The sequence below is a fragment of the Tasmannia lanceolata genome, unplaced genomic scaffold, assembly GCF_043159265.1.
Source record: "Tasmannia lanceolata isolate RefF3 unplaced genomic scaffold, GAP_Taslan_0.1 ptg000015l, whole genome shotgun sequence".
In the NCBI taxonomy this organism is placed as follows: Eukaryota; Viridiplantae; Streptophyta; class Magnoliopsida; order Canellales; family Winteraceae; genus Tasmannia; species Tasmannia lanceolata.
In genome coordinates, this window is record NW_027518692.1 from 46,949,635 (window position 1) to 46,972,131 (window position 22,497).

Here is a 22,497-nt window from a genome sequence, read left to right on the forward strand (position 1 = left end):
CTACCCCTCTCTCACCACTTGCAGAACTAATTTATGAAAAAAAATCCTGCTTGCCATACATGTCTACATAAAATTGTAGCTTGGCCACATTGAGGTGTGGATTCCACCACTAGTAACCAATCAAGTGTGTACTGGTCTAAATTGTGGGCACCACAATGGCCATAATCCAAATCACCAAAGAAATGAAATTCACATATCTTCAACTGAACATCAAACATTGATCCTCCCATAAATTGTGGGGCCAACAAATTGGACAGCCCCAATCAACAACAAAGTTATGCTTCCTATGAGATAGAACTATGTTTGCAACTTCAGTTGGGCAGGTCTTGTTTTCCACAACCCTATCCTACTCGAGAAATTATCTCCGACTGGGTCTTTTTTATAGGAAACCTAAGATAGGGTCATGTTCTTACTGTTTAGTATAAGCATGGTTTGAAATTTTGGTTTTGGCATATATTTTGGTCCTAGCCGAAATTGCCGAAATTTCTGCTGAAATTTTGTAGAGGAATAAAAAATTAATATTTCTTATGAAATTTCGACCGAATTTTGTTCGTTTCGGATATTTCGGATTTCGGTCGTTTCGGTGTCGGCGTTGACCGAAATCTGAAAATCGAAATTTCAAACCATGGTTGCACCTCATAGAGTTATGAGCCTAATTGGCCATAATGCAAATAAACAAAAAACAAAAGAGAGAAGAGGAAGAAAGAGGTTGATTTGAGACAACAAAACCTCTTAAATGTTCAGTTTGAGAGGAACCATAACTCTCCTAAACAAAGTCACCTTTGTGCTGTTAGATTTCTCTTCTCCCCATTCCATTGAGATGCAAACTTAAATACAAGCATAAGAATAGTTTTTACATCACTACCCCGCTAACCCAATTACCTAACACACAGGCAATTACTAGTATCCACAACCTAAAACACATAACCACATCATTTATATCCACGACCTTACTGTAGTACAATTAAACGCTCCAACTCCTAGGTTGATCAACCGTCCATTTTATGGCCCTTGGTTTGGATATACTATGATTCAAAAATATGACAATCACGCAATACTAATGACCAAGAATATGTAGTTTTTTCGTTGAACATGGACGGTAAAATACTAAGCATAGGCAATGAAATTAAAACACTATAAGGGCACATTTGGCAGCGTGATTTTTTTTTCATGATAAATCATAGGCCTGGAGAAGAGGGTGAAGTGGCTAAAAATTAGGAAACAAAAAAAGGAAACTAGTGTCTCTAGTGATGATAAGTGGAAAAATATCAGGAAATTTTGAGTAGAGTTTTTTTTCCCTTATTTTTGCCCCTTCTCATCACAGAGACACTAGTTTCCTATTTTTTTTTGTTTCTTGATTTTTAGCCATTTCACGCTATCTCCATTTGGAGACGCTGATTTATCATGAGAAAAAAAATCATGGTAGGACAGGTTTGGCTACCATGAATTTCTTTTCATGAAAAATTAGCTTCTTCTGGTGAGGAGAGGACAAGAAGAGCCTGAAAAATCAGGAACCAAAAAAATTCCACTCCAGATGTGTTTTTTCTTGATTTTTAAGCCACTTCTCACTGTCAACTCATTACTGCCCTCTCAAATCTTTGCTTCTCTCACCCACCCTACCCTTCCCCTGCCCCTCTCACACCATTTGGAGACACTGCTTTATCCGCCCTTAGCCCGAACAGGGTCAGGGCTGGATTTTCCAACCCTGAGGGCGGGCCAGGGTTAATTTTTTTAGACCCTGACTCAGGTCGGATTGGGTTCTGGGTTAATGCCTCGGGTACCCTGATCCGGACCGAACCTAAGTTTTCTATTATAGAATTGAACCATCTGTGCATGTTTCTTTTGCTAATGTCTTCTATTTTCTTGGATTGATGTTTCTTTAGATTATTATTATTAATTGTCTCTGTTGCCCGTCATGTTGTTGAATTCATATTGTCTTATTTTGTTCCATTTCTCTGTTTATTGATCATTTTGTTCTATATGATAGGTGGTTACTTTATTTTTGGCACTCTTAACAGGTATTTGCACTAAGGTCAATTAGGGCCGGGCCGGCCCGACCCTACCCAATTAGGGCCAATTAGGGCCAATCAAGGCCAGCACTGAGCCCTGTAGGGCGGGCAGTAGGTTGAGGTTTTTCGGCCCTGACTGAGGGTCAAGGCGGGTCAGGGCCGAGATAATGGGATCTAGGGTTGGGCTAGGGTTTTGAAAAACCCGACCCTGTTGCAGCCCTAATAAAAACCTTGCTGCTAGACTTGGTCGAACGTACACTCGGGTTACATGATTATCTTAGATTTGGGGCATATGATATCCAGACCAAAGCCTATAAAATGGACGGCTCAGATCAATATAAGGTGGGACCCACTGTAATATAGTAAGCCATCTCGCTGTATTACAATAACTCAATAAGGTCTCGTCCTGCTGAAGTAATCCTTTTGTTTTTATAGGACAAGATCTCATAATAGTGCAATGGGCACACCCAACCATGGTGGATCCCACCTTTGGTTGATCAGAACCGTCTCGATTTGTCCGGCACAACAATTTTTTGATAATAAGCGCGAATTCACCTTGTCCGGGATGCTTAATCAGTTGTTACAATTTCCAAAAAGTCGTCGGCAGCCTTAGAGAGCTAGTTAAAGCACGTGCAACTAGGTGAAATCAGAAATCATGGTTGTGCCGATATCATTTGCCTTTGTGTATGGTAATTAGTAAATAAATTAAGGGAAGTGATATGTTAACCCCTTTTTTACTTTGTACAGCCCCTCTCTAGTGTATCTAACTATCTATTCTTTTACATTAGAGGGGCTGTCCCGAGTAAAAAATTGGGCTGATTATCATTTGGCTAAATCAATTGCAGGTAAATAGAAACTATATCAAATAATTATATTAATTTTTTAACCCTAACTGAAATACATTAATTATAAATTACAGATGTATTGCAATTAAATCAATTAATAGAGCTATGACATGGTGTTCAATATTTTCCTGACAAACCTGTGGATGGTGATTTGGACCTTAACCAAAATTGTCTGTGTAGTATGTGTCTTCCTCTATTTGCTTTCTATACCTTTTTTTTCATGTAATTTTGATAACCATCCATTTGTGGGCCACATGTCAAATTCATGAAAACCTAGTAGGGTAGGTCCCAATCAATCCCCCCAGCGAGTGAAATTCACCATGACTCAACCTCACCACTCGTCCCACACGTTGTGAAGAGATCCTGCTCATTCTTCTTCTTCTTTTTTATGGGTAAGCTGGGGTTTGCGGGGACCCTACCACTTTATTAGATAAGACAATATGCTACATTTGTGGGCACAAAACGCAATCCCTAACCCGGAACAAATGGGAGAGGGAGATCCAAAACTCATGATAGACGAACACTCAACCTAACAGTTCAAATTGCTCAAAACTCGTGAGTTTTATAATCGGCTAGTTTGACGGGAGTATGTTGAGGTCTTTGGGAGCATCTTAGAGAGTTTTTCTTTAGAACCTTCCACCAATTTGATTCCTCTAGCTCTGGACCCTCTTCATCAATGTCCTCTTCATCAACTGGTATCCAACTAACTAGATGACACTCATCCGCCCATGATACTTTCTTCCTTCGAACTTCTTTGGAACCTTCGATGGTATCCTTTGTTGAGATATTGAGGGAGTTTTCAGCTTTTTCATCCCCACTTTCTTCCTGCTACTCTGTTTCTGAGGCTGCTGCGTCTTCATTCCGATCGGCACTACCCTCACTGTTTGTGTTATCAGGGTAAACAAAGTGGGAGGGGCGTGCTTTTCAGCAGCTGAGGAGCTAGCAACATTTCCCGGGATGTGTTCTGCTCCGTCCTCTATGTGTATGGTGTTTTGCTCTTCAACATCAGAGGGTGAATCTTTCTCTATGGAGTTTGTTTCACTAGTAGATAGAAGCCTGAATCTGAGTGGGAATTGTGTTCAGGTTTTGACTCCTCTTTAATGGGCTAATTAAGAGTAGAGAACCTGTTACCTAGGGGGACTTTCATCTTTGGATCCTTCCTTTCCTCGACTGGTTTCTCTGCCTTCTTCCCATGCATCTCTCATGCCATGGTCCATTTCCTCATCCTTCGGGTCACTCATCACATAATCAACGGTAAACATCAATTAGTGGGTCCTACAAGGAATATATATATATATATATATATATATATATATATATATATATATGAGGAAAGTGTCTCTAGTCTCTCCCCTAGATAAGCTTATCTACTCATCCCTTTAAAAAAACACAGTGGGCCCACGCTGTTTGGATGATCCAAAGCATTCATTTGATAGGTCCTAACATAGATAGGGTGTGCCCAAAAAATCAGCACCAAAGGGTCATCCTAGAACTTCGTTTTGTGGTGCCTTGTGGTACCCAGAATTGACACATATAAACGTCCACGTTTATATGCGTCCATTTTGGACACGGTGTGCCCCACAAAACGAAGTTCTAGGATGACCCTTTGGTGCTGATTTTTTGGGCACACCCTATCTATGTTAGGACCTATCAAATGAATGCTTTGGATCATCCAAACAGCGTGGGCCCACTGTGTTTTTTTAAAGGGAGGAGTAGATAAGCTTATCTAGGAGAGAGACTAGAGACACTTTCTATATATATATATATATATATATATATATGAGAATAGAGTTCCTAAGGTGTCACCTCATATAGCTTATATGAGGTGGCGCTTAAAAACATAAGGGGCCCACTTTGTTTGGATGATCCAAAGCATTGATATGATAGGCCCTCACATAGATAGGGTGTGCCCAAAAAATCAACTTCATAGGATCATTCTAACCCTTCCATTTGTGGAGGTTGAAATGGATGGGTATAAACCTCTAAAAATTTGCCCATTTTTAACCTCCATAAATGGAAGGATTAGGATGATCATATATATATATATGAAATCAAGACCGTTGATCTCGTTGAACATCATGTGGCGACTCGACGGTCTTGATCACATCCCAATCAGACATCTCATGCACAAGACAATGGACTGAAATAATCAAGAGTTCAGCATTTCTTGGCAAAGTGCTAAATGGGTCTTGATCATCCAATCAAGGTATTCTCAATTTCAATTGGCCAGCTGTATGGTTGTTGTTTGGATCAACGGATCTGATTGCGTGAGCAGATTCAGGGAGAGTCATGGTAGAAGAGCTTTCCTCAGAAGAAATATGGTTGTTGTTTTGAAGCGCTTCAAAAACAAGCCATAGTGCCCCTCTCACGTAAGGGCTAAGGCCCCTAAACAGCCTTACATTCATGGCGCTAGCTTATATGTTTTTTTGCCTCTCCCCTAATTAATGGGGGGATTTGTTCAGGTGGCTTCCGCTTTCGCCTTATTAAATAGGGCTATCGTCTTACTAAGTAGGGCTAATAGGCTAATAGGAGGCAAAATTGGAGGAGCTGGGGAAGTGCTTAGTGTAGGTACTGGTTTCCACAAGTCTTAGGCGGGTAGCCTTTTCATTTCTTCTCAGCAGCTAGGAATGAAAAGGGCCCTTTTGGAATATTTGTTTGGCAACTTAACACTAGAAGATGATAATACAAGTGGGTTGACAAAAATGATTTAAAAAAAAAAGAGTTGCCATGATTGGGAACTTAGGTTTAGGTCAATGGAAAATTGGAAATCCTTTAGAAGGGGTTGGAGATTTCATCTCCCCTCTATTAAATAATCTTTGTAGCATTAGACATGCTATCCGGAGGAGCTCAATGTATTAACGTGGTTGGTGCAACTAGTGGGACAAATATGAACCATGATATGTCAGAGACGGGTCCACACTTGCACCAACCAATTGTAAAAAATGCATTAATGTAATGAATAAATCTAGCTAAGCTTTTTTCTTTGGGGGGCGGGGAGGGAAAAGTAAGCAGATTTTGTTGGGATGAGTTAGTCTGGATGAGCAGTTCTGTTGAAGTTTTGGTGAGATGGAAATTTTGAGAATAACTGGCATAAAATGTCAATATAAATAAGCCCTCTTAGAGTGCCTTATTTTCCAAAAAGTACTGTACCGACCACAGTTAGGATGATCCAAACCGTCCATATAACGGGCTAAATAGGTTGTACCCAAAAAATCATTTCTATAGGATGATTCGAACCCTCCGATCTATAGATGAACTGCCTCTATAGATCAGAGGGAAATGATTTTTCTGGCATAACCTACTTACGTTGTGGCCCATCATATGGACGGTTTGTATCATCCTATAGTGTGGTCCATACAGTACTTTTTGAAAAATAAGTGACTATATAGGTAGACCTGGCAAACGGGTAACCCGCGCGGGTACGGACCCAACGGGTACGGGTAAAAAATACCCGTGATTCTGCGGGTAGCCATTTCATGTACCCAGACCCCACCCGGGCGGGTACGGGTCAACCCGCGGGTCACCCCAAATCCCGCAAATATATATATTGTAATAATTCTCTGATTTGACAGTATCTGTTTTTTCCGGTAATGGTCATAACTTGCTATATTTTATTAGTATTTTTTTTTGTAATTTTACAACTTTATAACCCTTTCTAGGTAATTTTTCATTTAAAACTTTATAAACTTTAGCTATTTTACTTTTTCTGTGTAATGACGCAGATGGCCACATGCCGAGAAGTTGCCCAGAAGTTGCCATAGGAGAAGTTTGGTAGCAAATTATTATAAAATAAAAAACAGAAGGAAATGTTATCAACACTCTGTTTTCTTATGAGCGCACTCTCACTTTATTAAAAGTATGATATGGCCCACACTATAAGATGATCCAAACCGTCCATTAGATGGGCCATAGCCTAAATAGGTTATGCTACAAAAATCATTCCCATAGGATGATCCTAACCCTCCAATCTGAATGTTAGAGGGTTGATCCTAACCCTCTATAGATCGGAGGGTTAGAATCAACCAATGGAAATAATTTTAGGGCATAACCTATTTAGGCTATGGCCCATCTAATGGACGGTTTGGATAATCCTATGGTGCGGGCCACACCGTACTTTTTATAAAGTGAGGAGTTCCCTCATAAAAAAACACTAAAACAGCAGTGCTGATAACATTCTTAAAAAAAAAAAAAATACCGTAAAAATGCGGGCGCCAGCGGGTTGACCCGACCCGACCCGTGTTTTTGCGGGTTGCGTCACCCACGGGTTAGTTTTTGACGGTCACTAAAACTTAGACCCTGCCCGCAAATTTGCGGGTGGGTCGGGTCGACCTGTCTTTTGCCAGGTCTATATATAGGGCTTACACAGTTACACCATTTTAAAAATTGAGATTATGTGGGACACAGCCTTGTAAGGGGAACAGGATTGAATGAGGGTTGTGGATGACGTGGCACGAACGATCCGAACCCGGCGAGTGTGGCCCCATTAGCCACCACGCAAACGCGCGAAACCCAGTAAAAAAAAAAGAAAAAGAAAAAGAGGAATTGGGGGTTGAGAGAGAAGAAGAGGAAAGAGAAAAGCGCGTGGAAGGCCGGCCCCCATTTGACAATGGCGGAGGAGAGGGTTTGAGAGAGAAGGTGGAAAAAGGGCAGAAAAGAGAAAAAAAGGGCCAATTTACATTTCACTCCCTCTTTTTTTGCCCATTTTTCACTTTTCTACCTGCCTTTCAATTCCCCCCACCAACATTCTTTATCGTAAGTATTACTTCCCTCTTACGCGTTTATTGCTTCTTCTTTTTTTTTTTCTCTCTTTGTTTCTGGAATTTTCTTTCTTTTGCTTTTTGTTCGGATTGCTTCCAAAATAGGTTTCTTTTTTTATTCTTCCTTCATTTCTTTTTCCCCTGTTTTTCCCTAATCCTACATTGTTTCGTTGGGATTTGTGTTAGAGTTTTGGTACGTACATGTTATGGTCTATATGATGTTCTTATTTTAGAATTATGCATTTTGTTATGCCCAATTAGGTTTGTAACAAGTTTCTAAGATGCCCCTTCTTGGATTTATTATTATTATTATTTTTTTGTTGGTTAGTGATTTCTGATTCTAGGTTTTGTATGGGTATTCCAAATTTTGTTTTCATAACAGGTGAATTGTAGCTGCTGAGTTCAGACTCCGCATCGTTTAACAGAGAAGCCTCTTCAAACCAAACTAAATAAATAAACATTAAAAGATGAGGGATTCAGATGAGGAATTCTCGTTGCGAACGGTGTACTTAGAATCTTAGCAACTTTAATCTCTTCATGCAATCCTTCGTTCTGAATTACTGGAATCCAGGAAAAAAAAGAGGGTTTTTTGTACAAAAATCCTGGCGATTAGAAGAGGCATTGCGTTTTCTAGGGTTTTCTAGCGGCAATTACTATTACAATTACTACTACTCATCCTCCAGACCATAACATATGGGCTTTGGAGAGATGATGGTTAGCTGGAATCAGATGCATAGGGTCTTATTGGTTGTTTTGGTTCTTCACTTGCAAATCCAGGAAAGTTGGTCGATTAACGATGAAGGTAATTCTTTGTTATTTTTCCATCTTGATTTTGTGATATTTTGCGATAATTTGATTTGATGACCTTTGTATTAGATCCTATATCTCATCAATGTCGATGGAAATGCAGGGTTGGCTTTATTAGAATTTCGCGCGAGAGTTGAGACCGACCCATATGGCGCCTTATCCAATTGGAATCCTGATGACACCGACCCGTGTATGTGGTCTGGTGTTAATTGCGTCGATGGTGAAGTAGAAATGTTGTAAGTCCCTATATCTTTCTCTCTAAATTGTATTCAAATTTCTTGTAATTGCTTTAGCAAATCATTAGAGTTAAATTAAATCATTTTATAATTGCATCAAATCAGACTTTCTTCAATGACTTCTTTGAATGATTTAACATACTTGTTGTCGTTGAAGCTAGTCTTCAACAAGTAAAGAACTGTTGATCAAAATTGTCTTTTATCTGTCGAAAATTATATGTTTCTTCATCGTCATTTACGCATATTATACCTGACCATTTTTTATGCCCGGCGTCCTGTGCGGAAAATTTCGAGATATTTGAATGAACAGATTGTGTAGGTTATTCTGAAGTCATATTCAATTCCACCTGTAGGGACCTAAAAGAACTTTCTCTAGAAGGGACATTGGGATGTGAGCTAGGGAAGCTTCGCAACTTAAGAGCTATGTAAGCATTGATTTGGCAAAATTTAGACTCTTCATCTTTCCAATCATTCCATACTTGGTTTTTGACCCAGGTGCTAACCTTGCATAGATGCATGGTGTCTATAACCTGCCCTGAGCATTTCATGATTTGCTTACATATTTCCCTTTGTTTACATTGGCAGCATCCTCTATAAGAACCGTTTCTTTGGCATAATCCCTAAGGAGATTGCAGGACTTACTATGCTGGAGGTATTGGATTTGAGGGGTAATAGATTGAGTGGAAAAATTCCAGTGGAAATAGGGGATATGCAGTCACTTAAGCACGTGTAAGTCCATAATGACAATTGTATACATGTAACCTTTTGTCCTAGGCGCTCAGAATGTCAACTTAACTTGTTTCCATGTGTTTGCCAGCCTACTTTGCGACAATAATTTTCATGGCATGCTTCCTGAGTTCAGGAAGCTCAATATGATCACTAAGCTACAATACGATCAAAAGCTGACATCCAGCATAAGCAGAAAATTGGGAAATTGGTAAGATGCTATTTATTGCTTTTAAATAAATAGAGGAGGAATGATAGATGCAAGGGCCCTCTTTATGCAAGGGCCGGAGAAGGGCCCTTGAATAGATCCACATCCTTTTTAAAGTCGGTTCAGAATTCGGTTGTGCTTAATGATGTGGATCTATTAAAGGGGCCTTCTTTAGCCCTTGCATAACTTGCATCTATCTGATAAGTTAGCTAATTATGACGTTGGTTGTACTGATTTAGTTGTGTGGGACAAAATGTTAGATTGTGGGTGGCCTACTGGCTGGATTTCGGTTCTCATTTCTTTTGCATTTTCTTGTTTTTATCCTATTCCATTTTCTAGCTGCATTTTGTAACTTGTAAGTTCGGGAGATGATATTTTCACTCCCCCTGCATTACACGCACACTCCCCTTATAACGTGATTTGACGTCAAAAAGCGTTAAAGTTGCCCACTTTTCACATCAAATCACGCTATAAGGGGAGCATGCGCGTAATGCAGGGGGAGTGAAAATATCATCGCCCTTTGTTTTTTATAATAAACTTAACAGTCGCCATTCAATAATAATAAGAGGAAAGTGTTCCTGCGCAGGGAGCTTCCCTGCACTTAAGTGGCTTAAAAAGCCTCCCATTGGTTCGTATAGCGGGTCCACAAAAAAGTGACCTACGGGTAAGCCACTTAAGTGCAGGGAGCTCCCTGCGCAGCTACGCAGGAACACTTTTCTCTAATAATAATAATAATAGTTTGAAGAAAAGAAAATTATTTGAACCTTGGTTTGTTATACAATAGTTTGATTTTATTGATTTTTGATGAAGAAACTTGTGGTAGCAACCGGGCAAAAACCATTTTGATGGCACTACAAATGCCAATATAGAAAATGTCTCCCTAACAATAGAGCAATGCTCCAATATGGTAAAATAACTGTTCTAAAAGGCGGCCGCCCAGGCGTTGGGCGCAGAAAAAATGCACCGCCCAGGCCCTGGGCTTTTAAAAAAGCGGTCTCACTGCTTGGATGTTATTAGGCGGCCGCCCAGGCCCTGGGCGTTTTGGACTTTTTGTTATTATTTAATATTTAGTGCTTATTCATAAAATGGTTTGGATTGTTATGTATTCAAGTATTTGTATTTTATATAAAAAAATGCAAGATATTATGAAAATATATTAATATCTAAAAAAAATGAAAAACGCCTCAAAACGCCTGGGCGCTGGGAGGTCAGTCAGCCGCCCAGCGCTTTTTAGAACATTACTAAAATTCTTACCATTTAAAAAAAAAGATACAATATTGTAAAATTTTAGGAAGACAAGGTTTTAGTTCAAGGAAGATTCATTATCATTTCCTTTAATGAGGTATGCCGTTGGTGGTAAAGCCTGGTTTATTAGCTAATGTCTCTACATTAATTGGGATTTAGAAAGCATTCCAATTAATGTAGCGAGGATATTTAGTAATTTTATAAAGACTCGATTGGCTTCAGTAGCTTAGTAGCTTCTTCCGGGAGATATGAAAAGATGATTGGTGAATTTTCATTTTCTTTCAGAAAAGATGAAGTCCTTGAATTAGGTTCTCTGCATGTCGTTTTTGGTTGTGGTGAAAATATGCTACCACTGTATAGAGTCTATAGACTAGTTCTCTAGTTCCTATCAATTTTTCTTTATCTCTTCTCTTTGTTTATAAATCGTGGCGTCAATTGTTTCTTTTTCTTTCTTTCTTTTTTTATGTTTTTTGAAATGCCTTTTTTAATATTTTTTATAAATATCTCAACTAAGAAAATTGTTTGCTGTCAAGGTTCAAGTTTGGAAAAGGCTCTTCACATGATCATAAAGAAAAATGCTATGACAATCTATCAAGTGAGTTGCTTATTGATACTTATATTTGTATCGCTGAAGTTACAAGGTTTATGCCCCTACGGGAAATAATTTTTTTCTCATTGCTAGCAGGATTAACTGAATCATATATAGCACACAATGTACATCTTTTACAAACTGCTGGGCGTCGTCGACTTCTTGAAGAATCTCATAACCTCGCTGCCACTCCAGTGAGCGGTGCCATCCCTGATGAGATCACTACTATTCCATCACTTGGTACCGGTTCTTTTCCTGCTATACCAAACTCCCCTAACAAAAATGGCAAGGAAAAACAATTGCCAGCGCCCACATTGCTATCTTCGGCAAATCCTACCAGCATTCTGAAACCTCATGCCAACACTTCTCCAACTAACAATGAAAATAATGTAAGTAAAGGATCGGAAAGATGGAAGTATGTGTTTGTACTTCCAGCTGGGGCCTTTCTTCTTACTGTCGCTGCAGCCATGATTTTTATGTGTCGGAGTCGAGGAGTGGCAACGATTGGTCCTTGGAAGACCGGACTAAGCGGCCAGTTGCAGAAAGCATTTGTAACAGGTGATTTTCATTCAGACGCCATTTCTTATGTAGCATATTAGTAAGCGTTCAAAACCATGTCTTGAAGTAATGTACCTTTGGATCCATCCTGATAAAAACTGCAGGACTCAAATGGAAAAAAAAACTGCTTCAAATTGTAGAACAAATAGGTGGTCTATATAAACAGATTACCATGCATATATATTTCATATTTAGTTGCAAGCACGTTTAATCCGATTTGAAATTTTCCAGGGGTACCTAAGCTAAATCGAGGAGAGCTGGAAACTGCTTGTGAGGATTTCAGCAATATTATTGGCACTTATCCTCATTTCACACTATTCAAGGGAACATTATCAAGTGGAGTTGAGATAGCAGTTGCATCGACCTCAGTACCATCTGCCAAAGATTGGTCAAGACGCTCAGAAGTTCATTTCAGAAAGAAGGTATTGTATTCATTTTTGGGGCACACTTGGAAAGCATCATACCTTTTATTTTTTGAATGGTGGAAAGCGTCATACCTTAAACAGTGTATATACCGAATGAACTGAAACCACAAATAACATATTATAATTACAATGCATTTTTGGATTTCAAATGTTCAGATAGATACATTGTCGAGGGTGAACCACAAGAACTTTGTCAATCTTCTTGGCTATTGTGAGGAGGATGAACCTTTCCTCAGGATGATGGTATTTGAGTATGCACCCAGTGGGCTCCTTTCTGAGCATTTGCATGGTAAGAACTTTACCGGATTTCGAATTGTTGAAAGTTTATGATTTAGAGGTTCGAAAATCAAAGACATTCTCATGGAACTTCTTCTTGTGTTCTGTTATTGCAGTTAAAGAAGTTGAACACCTTGACTGGGCTGCAAGGATGAGGATTGTTATGGGTGTGGCATACTGTCTCCAGTACATGCACCATGAGTTGAACCCACCAGCAGTACATTCCAATCTACAGTCTCGTAGTATCTGTCTCACTGATGATTTTGCTGCCAAGGTTCACCGGCCGTATCTTCAGTGTCATTTTTTTTTTTCTAATTCTGTCTCTTGCACATATTTAGACTAATGAAAATATGGTTATTTTCAGATTTTGGAATACAGCTTCTGGAAAGACTTTGTGGCAAAAGGGAAGATATCAAGGGATGAAGACGCAGATCCCTCCGAATTGCCATCCACGGATACTGAAAGCAATGTCTATAGTTTTGGAATGTTGTTGCTCGAAATCATTTCTGGAAAACTTCCTTATTCTGAAGAACAAGGATCTCTTGCAAACTGGGTAACACATTTGATTTCTTTAATTATTTTTACAAGAGGGAAGAAACTTGTTTGTTGTTTCTGATTGCCAAAGAATTGCTTTTCAGGCCGCTGAATACTTAAACGATAAGCGTAGTATCAGCTATTTGATCGATCCCACATTGAAGTCCTTCAAGAACAATGAACTGGATGTGATCTGTGAAGTTATTCAGGAGTGCATTGATCCGGAATCAAGGCAGAGACCCACAATGAAGGAAATTACAGCCAAATTGAGGCAAGTTTTAGGCATCTCCCCCGATGCGGCAACTCCAAGACTCTCTCCGCTTTGGTGGGCTGAACTCGAGATCCTTTCAGTGGAAGCTAGTTAGTTCTATCGCCGTGGATCCACCTTCGTAAGTTTCTCTATAACTGTGTCTGCAATATATCTGTATAATATGTGCTTTTCCCTGCTACATATTGATTTACCATTGTGCCGAGCTCTCTGTCTCTGTGTCTCTACCGCCATAAAAATTCGTTTGTTATTTAATTTTTTCATATTTTTCCCCAAGCCATGACAATAAAGTGAGACAGAAGGTCTCACAACTGTGTGTTGCTTGCCCAACTTATACAAGATATGTACTCGTAGACTTTCTACAAATTTACCATTTCAATCTGTAACTGAGTGCAGTATGATGCATCCTAAAACCGATTTTATAATTCGGTTTTGGAACCTGTAAATTATTTCTTTGAAGTTTTGCATTTCTCACATGGAAGTCCTGGATTGTTTTTGGATTTGTGTCTTGATTGCACCTAGGAGAAAGAAGATGGAAAGCAACAAGAGGGTTGTATTATTTGCTGACACGATGACCCTTTGAAGTATGTAAGATTATGTAATTAGATTAGCTATTTTTGTTCATTGACCATATGTTCGAGTCTTGTTTGAGTATGCATCTGAAGGAATGTATCAAATCTAGAGTTTGATCTTCAGGATTATGCATATCCTAACGATGTTAATTCAACTTTCCTTTTCAAAACTAATGAAGTAAAATTGCATCCTGTTGGGTTACATTCTTTAACTTTTCTCAGCAATGGTTCAATGAAAAAACCAAGATTGGTGATCTTCAACATCGATCCCTTCGGGCCTGCTCCTTTTATTTCCCACTCTGGAGTGGGATATGGATTCCTCATCCCACATCCAATTGATAACCAAGAAGTCTTTCTGGGTTTTAAAACAGAAAATGATAACCAATGGGTGCAGTGCATTTTGGTGATGTGGCATTTAAAAACCAAGTAAAATCCCGAGATAAGCCTGGAATATTGTGCAACCAAACTGGGCTGTATAAGTGAACTCAAGGGGTTAGCTATTTTCAAATCGGGGCTAGGGAGTGAGCGTAAAACATTATTCCTAAAATCCGTTTTTTTTTTTTTTATACCTCACACCACGTAAAAAGTCCCCTTTTGATGGTGCTAAAATACAAATTTTGAATCACGCAAGCAGACATGTATGATGTAACCCACGCTAGCAATTCCCTAAAAGAAAGGACAAGAGTATTAACTAGGCCTGGATACAAACAACACGATTTCATTGAAATCTCCAGACTAGACTACAGTCCTGTGCCGGCATTTGTGGGCCCCACTGTCTCCATGAGGGTAGTATCTTGAGTTTCATGTGGCTTACGAAAGTTTCCGGTCTAACAGGGAATCTCTTATCTCTGGACACGTGGGGCTCAATGAGATCCATGAATGAAAGAAATAGGGGTAGGTCGTGTGTCACACCCACACCCACACCCACGGTTAAGGATGGGGCCGTCTCTGTCATCTACCCTGTTAATTCTACTATACATGGATTGTAGGGTGTATGCACTATATGCTACATCGATCCTCATCGAAAAGACCCACTTATCACATGAACCGTATGAGCCATGCTATTAAATCCGCTTAAATAACTTTATCTTAACAATCCAATCAGCGAATATTGACCATCCATCCAGACTGCAATTGGCGGGCACGCTACCCAGGTGGAAATTCCCTAAAATTCGAATTGATCGGACCTTCTTAGACGTTGATTTTTTTCATTGGGGTCACAAAAAGTCCATAACATACCCCATTAACTGGCTTGTTGGATTATCTAATTGGCCTTATTTTGGGGCAGAACTCAATCCACACTGTAGGGCCATCATTTCGACGGTCCTGATTGATAGCCATCTGTCTAACAGAGATGGTTTATGCATAAAACTTTAGGCCACGTTGAAGATTTAGATTTGTATTCCTCACATTTGCAGTTAAGATTTTGAACTGGATCAGATCCTTAGATTTCCAAATCAGCTACGACAGTGAAAATATCCGATTTGCAAATCTGTTTTGAATGACAATATTGCGAAATCAATATTTGTAGCAATTACATTCACCCAAGCAGCTCCTCGACCTTGCTGCAGCAGCACCCGAGACGTCCGTCCCTCCCTCTCTCTCTCTCTCTCTCTCTCTCTCCCTCTCACAACATGAGCATGAGGATGGTTGATGTATTTTGTATCCAAAATCCAAATCCAAATATAAATACATGAGGTATCCTTTTGTATTATCACAATTACTATATTATTATGCAAGGGACCATCACAGAAGGCATTTTGCGGACAATCTCTCATGCAACAGCCAGTCTACCAAAATGCCTCCTGTCATGGTCCCTAGGAAATCCCACAATACTATAGTTAGTAACTGGGGATTTGCTAGTCAATTTGGGGGAAAGCCATTTTGCGGCTGGCTTTTGCACGTGAAACCAGCCACACATGTTGACTTTTTCCGCCGATTTGGTCTTATTCATTTAATTCGTTTGGGGTGGCTGTTCTCAAGTGCAAAAGCCAGCCATGAAATAGCTTTCCTCGAAATTGCCTAGCAAATCTAAAGTAACTGTGCTCATACATTAATGTTTAGGAATATGACACGTGGTTGTTAGTTTATATTTTAATTAAATTTCATTAAGCATTCAGCCATTTTCATTTTCTTAATTAAAAAAAGGTATTTGGGGTTCTTCAAACTCTTCCTCTGATAGCTCCTTTTTTTTCCCTCTCTCTCTCATCAATCTTTGCCTACTCAAACGGATCGAGATTTGTTCTTGGCTACCTGGATAGAGGTTGGTTGGTACTTTGCCTACTTTCTTCATCTTCCATTAAAACTAATCAAAAAGCACATATTTTCCAGGAAAAAAAACATAGTAGTAAAATAGTAGTAGTAGAAGAAGAAGTAGATTGCATGGAGGTATAGAAAGTGGTTATAAAAAGAATTTCAAAATAACCTCCAATCCCATACGTTGAAAGTCTGCATCTATATCAAGTAAAAATCACCCAACTTTTGCTATTTTGAGATGAGAGAATTCTCTATTCCAAAGCCTTCATTGCCGGTTAGGTCCAACCCATGAAAGATCTCATGCATTAAAACCTCCTTGAAAATCTCTCTCTTTTCACCGGGGAATATTGCCAAGCCCTGGTCCGTCTCTCTCCAAACAAATCAATCCCTCTGTGTAATTCGATTTGTTTGTTGTACTTCAGATTAGGAGAAGAAAATGAAGAGAGAAAATGAGGTTGTGGGCTGTCCTTAATTTGATTATTTACCATCTGGGTCTGTGGAGGATTAATGGAGAAGAAAGGGACGATCTTGATGCAACGGTACGAGCTCGGGCGAATGCTCGGGCAAGGAACATTTGCAAAGGTTTATCATGCCAGGAAACTCTCCTCCGGCGAGAGTGTCGCTATTAAAGTCATTGATAAGGAGAAGGTATGTTGATTTTTCTTTCTCTGTTAAAAAGAATAGACACATTGTAATTCAAAGAATATATTTTGAGCAAAAGATAACTATATTATTAGAGACAAGAGATTACAAGTGCATGTCAACGGGCAAAGATTGTCCAACATACAAGGAATCCCGCAAGGCTCCTGATTTGGTCAGACAAAAGAAATAAATCCATCTTCATACGATGTAGAAATTTCATCCAAAAACCTAGCTAATCTCCAAGGCCTACACTCTTGCTTTGAATCCGAGAAATAACATTAGACGAATCCTTTTCCACCTCTATTTTACCTTCCATTTGCTCCCTAAATATGCGCATGCTGTTAGAGTATAAAAGATTAATAATGCCTTTCTCCAACAACTTAAACTTTTGGATAGGGCTGCAACTCGGGTCAGGCGGGTCGGGTTTTGGAGAACCCAACCCTACCCGAGAAATATGTCGGGTATAAATCTCGGGTCGGGTTTTTCCACGTTAACGCAATTTTTTAAGGAAAATTCTTGTTTGGCAAGGCAACTCAACTCATAGAAGTAGAAATTACACTCACATTGCACTTGAATCAAACAATGATGTAATTACACTCACATTACACTTGAATCAAACAATGCTGTAATCAAACAATGTTGTAATTAAAATCAAACAATGCTGAATTAAACACTTGAATCAAATCAACTCATAGAAGCAGAAATTACACTCACATACAATAATAGTGGGTGCGTGGGTTTTCACTTTTAACTTTTAACTAACAATAGAAAAAAATGTACATACTATAACTTATGTAACTCAGGTCGGGTCGAGTTGGGCCCCTTCAAACCCGGCTCGACCCGAAACCCATGAAACCTGAACCCAACCCAGGCTATTTTTGGGTCGGGTAAAACCTGGCTCGAGTTGCAGCCCTACTTTTGGAGTAAACCTCTATTTTACGTTCCATTTGTTCCCTAAATATGTGCATGCCAAGGTGGATGGCCCAAGCCTCAGTCTCCATGGAATCTGTTAAACCGATCAGACTGAAAAAACACAAGAAGGATGACGCCATCGTTATCTCTGACCCAAATTTAAATTTACATTGTAATTCAAATTTACAACTTATGTAAGTCGTTGATAAGGAGAAGTATGCTGACTTTTCTTTGTCATTAAAAAGAAGACACATTGTAATTCAAAATTACAACTTGTACTCCTTTGTCACTTTTCTTATACAACTTGTGCGCTTTCACGAATTTCAAACCCAAATTTGAATCTACATTGCAATTCAAAATTACAACTTATGTGCTTTTGGTCCTTTTGTAATACAATTGGTTTGCTTTCATGAATTTCAACCCAAATTTAAATTTATATTGTAATTCAAAATTACAACTTATGCTCTTTTTTAAATGATTCATTAGCCGACCCCAACTAGTTTGGGACAAAGGTTTAGTTGAGTTGAGAATGCTCTTTTGTCCTACTTTTGTGCTTTTGTGAATTTCAAACCCAAATTTGAATTTACTTTGTAATTCAAAACTAAAACTTGTGCTCTTTTGTCCTTTTGTGATACAACGTATTTTCTTTTATGCTTTCGTGACTTACCAACCCAAATTTGAATTTCTCTCCGTTTTACGGACAACAAGGTGCTCAAGGTCGGGTTGATCGAGCAAATCAAGCGGGAGATCTCCGTCATGCGGCTCGTCCGCCACCCAAACGTCGTCCAGCTCTACGAGGTCATGGCCAGCAAGACCAAGATCTATTTTGCCATGGAGTATGTAAAAGGCGGTGAGCTCTTCAACAAGGTCATCAAAGGGAAGCTCAAGGAAGATGCTGCTATGAAGTATTTCCAGCAATTGATTGGAGCCGTCAATTATTGTCACAGTCGTGGGGTCTACCACCGGGATCTCAAGCCAGAAAATCTCCTCCTGGACGAGAATGGCAGCCTCAAGGTGTCGGATTTTGGCCTAAGCGCTCTCAGAGAGTCCCGGAGGAACGACGGTCTCCTCCACACAACGTGTGGAACGCCAGCATATGTTGCACCAGAGGTCATCAACAAGAAGGGATATGATGGTGCCAAGGCCGATATTTGGTCTTGTGGTGTCATTCTTTTCGTTCTAATGGCGGGTTATCTTCCATTTCAGGACTCAAATCTCATGGAAATGTATAAGAAGATAAGTAGAGGAGAATTCAAGTGCCCCAACTGGTTCTCCCCTGAGGTGCGCAAGCTTCTCTCTAGGGTACTAGACCCAAATCCACACACACGAATTACCATTGCTATGCTCATGGAAAATCTCTGGTTTAAGAAGGGATTTAAACCAGTTGAGACCCGGACCAGAAAAGAAGAGGAGGCTACATTTACGCAACAAGACATTGCTATGTCCTTCACATTGGATTGCAACCAGGAAGACCAGAAGGCCAATGTTGCAAACCCCATGAAACTTAATTTTATGAATGCATTTGATATTATATCTCAATCTCAGGGATTCGATCTTTCGAATCTGTTCGAGAAGTCGAGCATTCAGAAGGCAGAATCCCGGTTCACGACGCAGAAGCCTGTGTCGACGATTGTGTCAAAGCTTGAGGAAATTGCGGAGAATGAGAATTATAAGGTAAAAAAGAAGGATGGATTGGTGAAATTGGAAGGGAAAAAGGAAGGGAAGAAAGGTCAGCTAGGTATAGATGCAGAGATTTTTGAGGTTACACCTTCATTTTACGTGGTGGAGGTGAAGAAATCATCTGGGGATACATTAGAGTACCAGGATTTCTGTAACCAAGGCCTCAAGCCTTCTCTTAAGGACATTGTATGGGCTTGGCAAGGAGGTGATCAACAGTCACAACAGCAGCAACCAGAAAATGGTTAAGTGACTTTTGTATGCTTTTCTCTCCTTTGATCTAAATGGGTGGTCTAGATGTGATCATGTGAAATCTACAAATAGGTATTTTCTGCCTCCTTGTTTTCCTTTTTCTCTTTTAATTTAATGTAATTTTCTGTTTTTGTAATATGCTTTTCGACCTTGTATCCTGCTAAAAATGCTTTGTATAAAAATGGAAAGAACAAAATGTTGGCTTAAACACATATCTAGACATGTGAGAGAATGCATTCAGACAACTTCCCACCACCACCATTACCATTCCTTTCTTAGATAGTCTTTTATTGGTCTACATAGCTCCATCCAACTCAAGAGAAAGTCATCATACTTGTAAGCCAATATAAGTGAGGTTTTGTTGGTTTCAGTTCTATACAAATGTTCTCCCAACTTGGTTGCCTGTTTTTCATTTATATCTATTGAGGCATCAACTTGTATCCCAATGTGTCTGGGAGAATCGAACCCCCTGAAAAAAAAACATCAACTAGAACTAAAAACCATACTTTGCCATGAACCTGAACCTAAATCCTCAAGTGTCCGTGTGGATACTTCTAAAAATTATTTGCTTATAATCTTATGTGCAAATAGTTTTGAAGTTAAATATGATTATTTGCAAATAATGTTTCTAATAATTTAGAAATGATAACCTAATGGCTTCCAAAGAGCTTCCAAAGAGGTCTTAATGTCCCATTTACAAATGGTATTAGCTTCAAATAATTTTATTTGTAGAGGACCTGTTTTAGTGGTATTCAAAGAAGCCATTAAACTCATTATTTAAATCAATGGATTTTTTATATATGGAATTTGCCTTAAGAAACCATTCAAAAGAAAGAAAGAAAAAAGAACATGCCTTGAGAAATTAAGAAGAAAATAAACACTTTAAAAAATTCTCAAGGACTGAAACCACAGATCACCATGTACCTGAACCTAAATCCTCAGGGACCTTCCTACACTCCCACGCCCTTACAAACGTTACATTTGGGACAAGAGTGTATGTTTTATTAGCCTTATGTTGACAACCCAAGACCACCTTCTTCTTGGACTTTAGGTCTCTTTCCAATATGTAAGGTGTTTGATTCTTTATTTCTTCTTCAGTCGCCCGTAAGTCCCAAAAGAAATCACACTGAAACTTTCCTAATGTATTATCCAGAGGCCCTGAAGATTTTGAAAAGGACATATAGTAAATCAGAAGGGCAGTAAGTGATCCGTTGACATGTGATTTTTTCCCAGGAGAGTGGTAGCTCCTCTTCCAAGTCGCCAATTTCCCTCTAACCCTCTAAATTGGTTTAGGAAGTACTTTAAAAGGGATTCCAACATCAATGAGAAGTCCAATATGGGTGATAAGTAGCTTCTAAATTTGCAACCCCTACAAGCCGCCAAACGACTAAGGGAGGATGTCTCCAGCTTTACACCTGAAATCAATCATTTTCCCAAATTTATTATCAACCCATAAATAGCTTCAAACTATCTACGAACTAATTGAAGCTTATAAACCTCTTCTCTTTTTTATGTACCAAAAACCAACCAATTATCGGCAAATTGGAAGTGTGATGAAAGGTATCAAGTTGTTTAACTTGAATACTTCAATAAAACCCCTTTCTTCGGCCGAACAAAGCAAACAACTGAGAACCTCTCCAACGAGAGGGACAAGGAAAGGAGAAAAGGGCCACCTTGTCTTTTCCTCTCAAACTATGAAAGTATCTCACCGGAGTACTATTGAGTATAACAGAAAAAGGTAGCAGATGAGATACACCAAAGAAAACACTTTCCTCTATTTGATGCACACGTTGTTCACTTAAAAATGCAATCCATAGTTCAATCCATATGTGATAGTAATCTTTAGAGATTAAAAGCTTAACCCCGTCAAGAGTGACAGAAGCCTCAATCTCATTCTATTCTTATTTTCTTTAGCTTCATGTGAGGGTGCCTCTTGCCTGGCCTTTTTCTTATATCTCTTTTTCCTAATCTGTTGGTATTTCCAAAAGCAGCTCATTGTATCTTTTTCCTTCTTGATGGTTCTTATCCAGAAAAAAATAATGCTAGGCAACAAAAGGGCGGAAAGCCAATCCCCTTTTGAAAATTCAAATCAACCACAGCTTTTTAAGGATAACTTGGCATGCCAAGACTAAAACTCATGGAGGTATCAGTTTGGAGCACCAGAATTTTGTTTGTGTTGTCTTAAAGCATCCCAAAACATGTAAAGTTGGTATGCAGTATTTCTTTGGGATGTTGTATTTCTTCTCATGACTTCTGCAATGGATAGAAGACTCGAAGGAATTTCCATCATAGGAGAAGACACTATCTTAGGCCATGATTTGGGGGTTGAATGTAGTAATGTCCAAAAATAGATCCATCACACACATCTACCCATTGAAAAGAGCTCAGTGGAAGAAAGGTCAACCATCCCATTTATCAAGCTATTCCATTCTGCAGGTTTAGTTGCTTCAGAAAAAAGCCTTGGTATGTTGTATAGCTTCAACTATTCTCGATTGGAAGTGCTTTATGTATCTCTTTTCCCATGGATTTTTATTGTCGTGATTCCTCAACGTTGGAGTAATCTCAAAACTGGAAGTTTCAATTTCGACAGCTGAATTTTCAACAGTTGTGTTCAGAGTTTTTGGGTTGTGCGAGTTCCAGTAAACCATCCTCATTACACATACCTTGTCATAAGAGCTGCAATCATTGGTGGCATTTGATGCA

At 39.2% G+C, this 22,497-nt stretch overlaps 2 protein-coding genes across 5 annotated transcripts; both read left to right on the plus strand.

Annotated features, from left to right (window-relative positions):
• The first annotated feature begins 7,251 nt into the window (after positions 1 to 7,251).
• Positions 7,252 to 13,964, plus strand: LOC143891597 (Leucine-rich repeat protein kinase family protein). 3 transcript variants are annotated; one of them, XM_077396111.1, is made up of 13 exons: positions 7,252 to 7,606; positions 7,994 to 8,413; positions 8,522 to 8,654; positions 9,008 to 9,079; positions 9,240 to 9,383; positions 9,472 to 9,591; positions 11,367 to 11,428; positions 11,516 to 11,980; positions 12,212 to 12,402; positions 12,562 to 12,694; positions 12,798 to 12,955; positions 13,046 to 13,234; positions 13,320 to 13,964. In XM_077396111.1, exons 2-13 carry the CDS (start codon positions 8,305 to 8,307, stop codon positions 13,578 to 13,580), a joined length of 2,037 nt encoding a protein of 678 aa, XP_077252226.1. In that variant the 5' UTR covers positions 7,252 to 7,606; positions 7,994 to 8,304; the 3' UTR covers positions 13,581 to 13,964. The 3 variants fall into 3 exon arrangements, with proteins under 3 accessions (XP_077252226.1, XP_077252228.1, XP_077252227.1); XM_077396113.1 differs by having other exon boundaries at positions 7,254 to 7,606; positions 11,519 to 11,980; XM_077396112.1 differs by lacking the exon at positions 7,252 to 7,606 and adding an exon at positions 7,668 to 7,804.
• A 2,236-nt stretch (positions 13,965 to 16,200) lies between these two features.
• Positions 16,201 to 20,006, plus strand: CIPK20 (CBL-interacting protein kinase 20). Of its 2 annotated transcripts, XM_077396129.1 has the most exons (3): positions 16,201 to 16,318; positions 16,734 to 16,959; positions 18,574 to 20,006. In XM_077396129.1, the coding sequence occupies exons 2-3, from the start codon at positions 16,819 to 16,821 to the stop codon at positions 19,789 to 19,791; spliced, it is 1,359 nt and encodes a 452-aa protein (XP_077252244.1). In that variant the 5' UTR covers positions 16,201 to 16,318; positions 16,734 to 16,818; the 3' UTR covers positions 19,792 to 20,006. The 2 variants fall into 2 exon arrangements, with proteins under 2 accessions (XP_077252244.1, XP_077252243.1); XM_077396128.1 differs by lacking the exon at positions 16,201 to 16,318 and having other exon boundaries at positions 16,338 to 16,959.
• The last annotated feature ends 2,491 nt before the right edge of the window (positions 20,007 to 22,497 follow it).

Excerpts from the sequence above, each read along its gene's own strand:
- LOC143891597 (XM_077396111.1), top strand. The coding sequence starts at position 8,305 with ATGGGCTTTGGAGAGATGATGGTTAGCTGGAATCAGATGCATAGGGTC. Across the intron at positions 11,981-12,211 it reads GCAGAAAGCATTTGTAACAG|GGGTACCTAAGCTAAATCGA; the intron begins GTGATTTTCATT and ends GAAATTTTCCAG. Across the intron at positions 13,235-13,319 it reads AAGGATCTCTTGCAAACTGG|GCCGCTGAATACTTAAACGA; the intron begins GTAACACATTTG and ends ATTGCTTTTCAG.
- CIPK20 (XM_077396129.1), top strand. The coding sequence starts at position 16,819 with ATGGAGAAGAAAGGGACGATCTTGATGCAACGGTACGAGCTCGGGCGA. Across the intron at positions 16,960-18,573 it reads AAGTCATTGATAAGGAGAAG|GTGCTCAAGGTCGGGTTGAT; the intron begins GTATGTTGATTT and ends ACGGACAACAAG.